At 30.4% G+C, this 8,477-nt stretch overlaps 1 protein-coding gene across 1 annotated transcript; it reads left to right on the top strand.

The window, feature by feature from the left end:
- The first annotated feature begins 4,712 nt into the window (after positions 1–4,712).
- LOC110730956 (auxin-responsive protein SAUR50-like) lies at positions 4,713–5,654 on the top strand. The gene has a single exon (XM_021910801.1). The coding sequence runs from the start codon at positions 4,998–5,000 to the stop codon at positions 5,406–5,408; it is 411 nt and encodes a 136-aa protein (XP_021766493.1). The 5' UTR covers positions 4,713–4,997; the 3' UTR covers positions 5,409–5,654.
- The last annotated feature ends 2,823 nt before the right edge of the window (positions 5,655–8,477 follow it).

The following is an 8,477-nucleotide window of genomic DNA, read 5'->3' as shown; positions in this document are numbered from 1 at the left end:
GAAAGGGGAAAATAGGGGTGAAAGGGAGCAGGTACGTGAATTCAATTGTACAAAATAGCTCCTAAGGTTTGAATGAATATAACTTATTTGATCCACCTGCATGGACGCAAACCCAAATTAAATAGATGAGAATTGGGTGGCATATCACATATAGATGATGCTCAATTCCATCTAATAACCATCCATCCACCCATTTAACATATATGTATACTAGATTAAGTCCCGTGCCACGCACGGTTTTTACAATAAAATTATATAACGAATTATAATATTTATTCAAAATCTACCAAAATATAATCCTCGTATTTTTAAATGAAATTGAAAAGGTTTTAATCTTAATTTATTTAGTATTATGTTATTGATTATTGATTGATATTATTAATTATAATTTTAGAAAAAAAAAATAGTAAATTATTTTAAAAAAATTGTTATCAAAACACTTATTTTTTGTTGCAAATTAAAATTTCAAACAATTCCTTGTTATTGATTCTTGTAAGGAGGTCTTAACCAAATCTCAATCCTCGAGATTTTTCTAATCCAGATTTTGTGTCCAAGCTAAGGCACTTGGAAGCGGGGAGTACGTAGAGAGGGAGGGTAAGGGTCAGGATACCTACCCCCCATACACCCTCACTTGGTACTTTGGTAGGGTAGTGTTATATGACTACATAATAATACATTAATGCGTAGTACATTTTTTTTTATTAAAATGCTATGCATTTTGAAATCTATGATCCAAAACTAGCTTAAATTACTACTAATGCTTAATTGCTCTTAACATTTTTATTTTTTAACTTCTTATATACAATTCTTAAGATTGCAAATAGCATTTTCCAAGAATAATTTTGATATTTTTTCGATAGTTTTACTAATATGCACGTTACTAATATACACATATTAGAACTCCCATAATGCCTTAGCCCAACAGCCTTAGCTATATAATCCCTCTAACGTACTGTTGGGCCCATATTGCCAAGCAACCCAGTACGTTTAGGGCATCACACAATGATCGAAGGATACATTAAAACAAGCAAGATGGCCTGATCGGAACAAGTATGGCAAGCAAGATCAGAATATCAATCATGAAGATACTTGTTAAGAATAATCCTACTAAGCAGGGAAATAGAATTAAATCAAAGAAGATCTTCTATGTTTGGATATATTCGGTATCTTTGTAACCCTAGTGGCTCCTAGGTATAAATAGCAAAGTTTGACATTGTAACACTCATGTACATGCACTTATACATCAATATAAACTGATTATTTTACTTATGCTCTCGGAATCGTGTCTTTGCTGAACAAGGAACTGAAGGAAGCCTATCCTTACTCAGTATTGTATCTCTAAACTTATTCCCTTTTAGTTTAATTGTTTACTTATTGCTTTATCACTGCTCTTGGTTATTGCATTCAAATACTTGTGATTTGATTGTTATTACCCCTAGATCCTTAAGTAAATTCCTAGATGTCCGTACTAAGATTTGCCTAAACACGTACCTTACGTGTATCATCCTTCTTATGCATCTCAAATTTGGACCTTATCAAACTTGTAATCCTATTGTAGGATTCATGCTTCATGTAATGCTTGTTTCATACCAAAAAAATATTCTTTTCCTTTGTTTTATATATGCTGGCCAAAAACCAATAACGTAGCTAGATTTGCATATTAAGTATAATTAAAATATTTCAATATAAATTTCATGCATGTCCAATGTTAAGAATCTGCCCCCTTTAGAATTTTGGTGGCCGTACTTTGTCGTATACTTAGAGATCCCACGTTGTGGGGTTCAAGTCGTTGAACTTTTTTTTTTTTTTTGGGGGGGGGGATTGTTTGGTACTACTAAACTACTAAGCTACTTTTGTTTTGTATTTTATATATGCATAAATTAAATTAAATAGAGTGAATAAATAGAAAGTACATGCTATGAGCTAAACGCCTAAACCTTTCGGTTTATAATTTTTGGAGATGCCGTTATCTTTTTTAATGTTCCCGCCGGCAAAGCTAGCCAACTACCCAACAAGTTAATTTGCATTCGGATTACCTCATCATAACTACTTTGACTTTTTAATACAATACTCCATATTATATAGCAGCTTTAAATAACACACAAGATATCCGTTATTAGGGTCTGTTCTGATTTACTGAATTGAACTGAACTGAATATTTTACGAGAGAAAGAAATTAAGAATTAACTAAGTGGACAAAACTGAAATTAAGCTGAACACAACAGGTCCTTATTAGCCTATCACCATTTTGAGAGCTACAAACACATTCATACTAACATTACATCTAGCACATCATAATACATAATAAAGGAATACAAATACAATAATCTAACCTATTGTAATGAACTAATGACCGAAATTATTCTTTTTTTTTTTTCTTGGACAACTAAAGCATTCTAGCAAATAATGGGCTAAGTTTTTCCATTATCTCCAATTTAGTACCAACAAAAAAATCAAATTATAAAGTCCATATAATTTTGAGAGGAGCTTCTAACTTCTTCCAATATTAACTTGTTTGAACTCCTTCATTGTGGTTGAGATTGAATCTTCTCTACATCATTAATTATGAATCTTTGTGACATTGTCCTTTGTGGCTTTCTCTTACAAAAAAATAAAAAATAAAAAAAATCTACCTGAATTGTAGAGTATGTTTCCCTGGACCTTATGATTTCACCTTAGAATAATCTTATAAGTTTGATGTGAATTGCAATGGCAAGCATAAAATTATAAGTTTTGGTACAAAATAACCACTAAGGAATATTTTCTCTACTATTTTATACTTGCAGAGTTGCAATAACACACCTAGACACGTTTGAGGAAGTGATTAAAAAAGATAAAGGAACATATAAAACTATAAGTTATGGTGGTAAAATTAATTCAATTAAAAAGTTTGTCCGCTTACCTAGTTTAATATCCTTCTTAAAGTAGTGAGCATGCATACTAAAGTAGTACTTCCTCCGTTCTATTAATATTGCAACAATGGACTTTTTGCACTATTTATCACTCTTGTTTGACCATATAATATGAGTTATACGTTAAGCAAAATATAGTCAAATGACATCTTGTTGGATTCGTCTCATATAATACTTTCACAATATCAACTTTTTATAATTTTTACTCTTATACAATTATAGATATTTAGCATATAAAATGTGTTTTGGGATGCGTAATTCCCTCCTTGTTGCAAATATTAACAGAACGGAGGAAATATGTTGCAAGGAAAACGAAGGAAGTATTTATTTGTCTATTTATTTTATTAATCCTGTCCACTAATTGTTACTAACTACATGATGTTAGTTTTTTGCACCAAAGACGAACATGAAAAATTGAAGTTGTTAAGTTTTTTAAATTCATGATTTATAACTAATTTACGGCATGATTGAAGGTAGAGCAGTTGGTGTTACATCAATATCTTGTGGTCTAAACTTTGATCTACTACTTTAGAAGTACTATAAGGTACTACCAAACATCCAAACCATGATGTCAAGCTTTGAGTTTCAGATACTCTACCCATGTGCCCTCAAAATTAACGTTACTTACCATCTACTAATATAAAATGCCATTAATCTTACCTGGTCTTATGAGTAAGACGTGTGAAAAATCTGGTAATTAGATTTGCTCGAGTCATTTATGGTTTTATATCGATGATCCAATAACCATGACCTGGAAATTTCAATTACGGATTAGTCCGGTCAAATTAATGACATATTTTTATACTACCCCCGTTACAGGTTTTGTGCAACGATTTTGACATAAAGCAGAGAGAGAAAATGTCTAATCGTTGCACATAACCTGTAACGGAGGTACTGGTAGTAAGATAAGTTCATATTAATGTTAATAGCGTTACTCAAGTTCAAGTTACAACTAATATAGTTTGTTTTAATAAGTAAATATAATGTCAGATTAGATTTAAAAAGTTCATATTAATAGATACTAAGTGAATAAAATGCACCATAGTTACTTAAAAGAAAAACTAATTTCTTATTTATTGGGTTTATAGAGTGTGAGGGATAGCTCAGGTGTTAGAGCTTCCCTTCTAGATGTGACCTTACGATCGTTATCGTATAATTATCAAACCTCGAAATCATATAGGAAAACAGTATGGCTAGGTTTGAGTCATTTTCACGTGAAGTCGATTTCATTCTACTCAGATCAAAATTTACCAGGTTGAATATTGAAACCCCGTATCATAAGATCGAAATCGCTAATTGATAAACAAAAAGCCAATTTTCAATCAAATACTCCGTACATAACACATTTATCGGTTATGTACTCTTTAACAAATTAGCAAGTCACATATTAATAATATAATCACTCCACCAATTGCTGAAAGTTTTGGCAATACAAAGTCACCATGCATTATTTTTAAATTCTATGTTATTTTCGAGTAGAAATGCAAATAGTCAATGGATTGGGCCAAATTTAACTACAACCATATATTTAACATAACCCAACTTTAAGCTTTTTAATTCCAGCTAATTATTATATTCATTTTTTAGCCTTATTGGCCATAATTGGCAAATTTGTTCATCCTAAACTCTAAATTAAATCCCAAGGAATATTTACCTAATCCTTGTATTTTAAAAGGCTTTATTCTTTTAAGGGAAAACATAGATCACCTTCAATCAATGTAGCAAATCATATCATGAAATTGCAACTAATTTTCCTTTTAAAATAGAAAAATTAAAAAAAGTATACAAATCAAATTGTATAAGAAGTCAATCAAACTAATATGCTTATAAATTTATGTTTAAAAGAAACAAACAAGGTAAAGAACTTATACCCTACAATAATGATTGATTGATTATTTTTATTTCCTTTCTCTTTATTATTATTGTTTTAAGTCAACATGATACCCTTACAAAAAAACATACATTCCCCCTTAATTTCCTACATTACAAATATAAATACCTCTCTTTTTTTGCTCTCAACCTACAACCAACCCACTCAACTTCTCTCAACTTCCTCTCTAATTTTTTTTTGTTAAATTAGTAAAAATGTTGAAGAAGATTAGAGTGGTAAAATCCTTGTCTAATCTTTCCAAGAAAACAAAGGCGACGATCAACAAAGTTGATAGTTGCCATTCTTGTGAGTATTCACATCGACAATCTTTGCTAGTCAAGGGATCGTTAGAGGAAGATTCATTTTCTCCCACGAAGATCCCTACAGGGTTCTTCGCGGTATATGTTGGGGAGGGGAGGGAAAGATTTCTCGTCCCCACGAGTTTTCTTTCTCATCCCCTCTTCAAGATATTGCTAGAGAAGACTTATGATGAGTTCGGGTTTGAACAAAAGAATGGCCTTATTGTACCATGTAGCGTTTCGACTTTTCGAGAAGTGGTTAACGCCGTAGAGAGTAACCATGGAAGGTTTGACATGAGAAAACTCTTTGAGGAAGTTGTTGTTTGATCATTTGTATGTAAGTATGTATATATAAAAGAGTTATAATCATAGAGTTTAATTAAGTTTAATTGTAGGTGATTAAAGGTGATGAGGCAATTATTTTGTAATTAAGTCTCTGTAATACTTGTAGATTTAGGAAACTCTTTAGAGTAATTTCCAAGGAGTATGTAGTAAAAATGCATTCCCATGGATTTGCTGTAGATTATGTGGTTGATAAATATAATATGATCACGTATGACATGTTTTATTTTATTTTTGGACATTGGCATGTCATTAAGTTTTGGAGCAAATTAATAGAGTGGATCTAGATTTATAACACCAGAAAACAGATACTAAAAATGAGTTATACGGAGTAAAAAATTTACTTCGTACAATGGTATTTCGAATAGGTGTGTGGTGGTGTCTCATATCATTATGATAATGTGATACACTGATACTCGATTTTTTTCAATGCTTACTAGAGGACTATGAAGATAAGTCAACATGTTTGTATACACCTAAATTTTACAAATTTGTGACATTGTAAGTACATGTGGTGTTACCACGAGTGTATCAACCGTTCCTTTTTTATTTTTTCATGAGGCTAACAACATTATGAGTTTGTATTGATGCTAATGTATACTTTCAAAAGTTACTCTACGTTTCAAATAATTTTTAGCGGTTGAGAGATGGGCAAAATGTGTTGTTATATCCCTTATAAGTTAATTAATCAATGCTCAAATAGCGTAGTAAGGACCTTGGGTGCTCAATTTTGCTAAATTTAACTTATTTTGTTGAAATAATACTACAGTAATAATTTTTTTGTACAATTTCAGACTTATTCCTACTGAATTTTGCTTATCATAAGTCCACAACCTATTTATTTCTAAACCTTTTTTTCTTTTGAAACAAACCTTGCAGATATTGAAATCATAGAGGTCCATTTCCGCCAAAGTTAAGAGAATTTAAGGGAAAGGGCCTAATCAAACATATTCGTTGCAACCTCTAGCATCTCACCTCGCAACAAGGTGAGCCAAGTGAGGGAAAGGACCTAAAACAAACATATTTATTTTAAACTTTAACTTAATTTAATTAAATTTAACTTTCAGTCAAAATAAATAATAAAAATAAACATAAAAATAAAAATAAAAATAAAAGTTGAATTCAACTTATTAATGTAAAAGTTATTTTTGTGAATTAGCCCGAACAGTTTTATTAGAAAAAATTTGCAAATTTTATTGAACATCTCATTTTGGTACAACATTTGCCCATGAAGTTCTTTCAGGAATAGAAGCGACACGCCGGCCTGATGCACGTTTTACTACATTTATCCACCAACAAATCACTAATTTTCAGGGTCTAATTTGTAGATAATGTTAAAAACTAGCAATTCCATCCATTACCTCAAATTTTAAACAATCATCACATATCCATTCTTGTTAAATTAATGTAGAACAGGAAATGGTCGAATTAATTTCAAAAATAAAAATTGTCGTGTACGGAACATTACATTTGTACTAATATTATTCATATCACGAGGTATTAAAAGTCAAATAATATATGTGTCTATTATTTCGTAATACTTTAGGTTGTCATGACCAATGAGCATACCGAGCATATGCTCTAGAGTTCGGAGTTGACAATGTCGATGTTGAGTAGCCTAATGCGAAGTACGTTTTATTATTACGTATGTTCGGTATGTACATACCAAGCAGTTGATATACTAGTATTTGTTGGCCAACAAAAAGGATGATGCATGATTCAGTTTTTAGTTTTATTTTTTGGTACGTGAACATAGATAAGTTATAAATATGATAAGAAAACAACATTATTTCTTGTAAAAGCATAATAAATTGGTATTTTATTTAATATTATGGTGTATTATCACTTATTTGAATTGTGTTTGCTTGTAGACTTTGTCATATGACGAGTGATTGAGTGAATATTCATTTTTGTGCCATGGCACAATCTCTTTTCTTTCTTTTTGTGACAAGTTGTTAGGAATCATTCATACAATAATTTATTTTATTTAATTAGATGACAATGGTGTGCAAGATGATTGATTAAATTTAATCTTACATAATATTAATTCATATACTTAAGTTGGAATTTTTAAATTCATTTATCAACCAAATTCATTTATCAACCAAATTCATTAGTTAGATTTAAATTCTAAAGTTAGTGTCAACAAGTCCTTAATACTTGGAATAGATAATGAGTAAATTAAAATATACGCCTGATTATATATATGAACATATTTTACGAGAAAAATACATTTAAAATACTTTGTATAATTGATACATTTACTTTCATTTAACTAGACCGGGGTCGCATATGATAACACTTTTTTCTTCTCAAGTTATCCTCTTCGGCTTTTCATCATTTCAAGCCTAAACTCCATTGAAGAAAGTATCTCCAAACCGTACCACGGCCAATGTTTATTAATTCTAATGTTATTGTCAACAAGTCTCTAATATGATTAGATTTTACAACAAATATATTTAAAATACTTCATACAATTGAATAAGGTACATTATCTTTTTATTTCAAACCAAACCTCCATTGAATAAAGACAATAAAGTGCCTACGTTTCCATGGCCTATGTTCATAAATTTTCCTTAGATATTTTAGTTGCTCCGTTCCAAAATGAGTCACTTTAATGTTACGTAGTAATGTATTAAGAATTTGAATATAAAATATAGACAAGCAATAATATTGCAATGGTATTTTATTTTTTATTACTTACTTTATTCAAGTGATGGATTAATAATATATATATATATTGAAACCAAGTAATATATAAACTTATCTTAAGTTAATAAATTTTAGTACATACACCACAAATTTATTTATCGCTTTTTACATAGAGTAATTCAAATAACAATAATATAGAAGGAATTTAATATCAAATTTTAGGAACAACTCTAAGACCACCGATAACCAACCAAGCTATCTAGCACCCACAATCATGTGTTTTATTTGAGAGAGTGAGACGAGTCCTTGCCAAGATAGTTTACATCGGATAATAATGGGCCTACATACAAAGCGTCATGCTACCATGGTTCTACTTAACACTATGATAATAACAGTAATTTC

This window comes from Chenopodium quinoa, unplaced genomic scaffold (assembly GCF_001683475.1).
Source record: "Chenopodium quinoa cultivar QQ74 unplaced genomic scaffold, ASM168347v1, whole genome shotgun sequence".
Taxonomy (NCBI): domain Eukaryota; kingdom Viridiplantae; phylum Streptophyta; class Magnoliopsida; order Caryophyllales; family Amaranthaceae; genus Chenopodium; species Chenopodium quinoa.
Note: the sequence above shows the minus strand (reverse complement) of the source record. Positions and strands in the feature narration are given on the sequence as shown.

What these genes read in the sequence shown, in the direction of transcription:
- LOC110730956 (XM_021910801.1), top strand. Translation starts at nt 4,998, where the DNA reads ATGTTGAAGAAGATTAGAGTGGTAAAATCCTTGTCTAATCTTTCCAAG.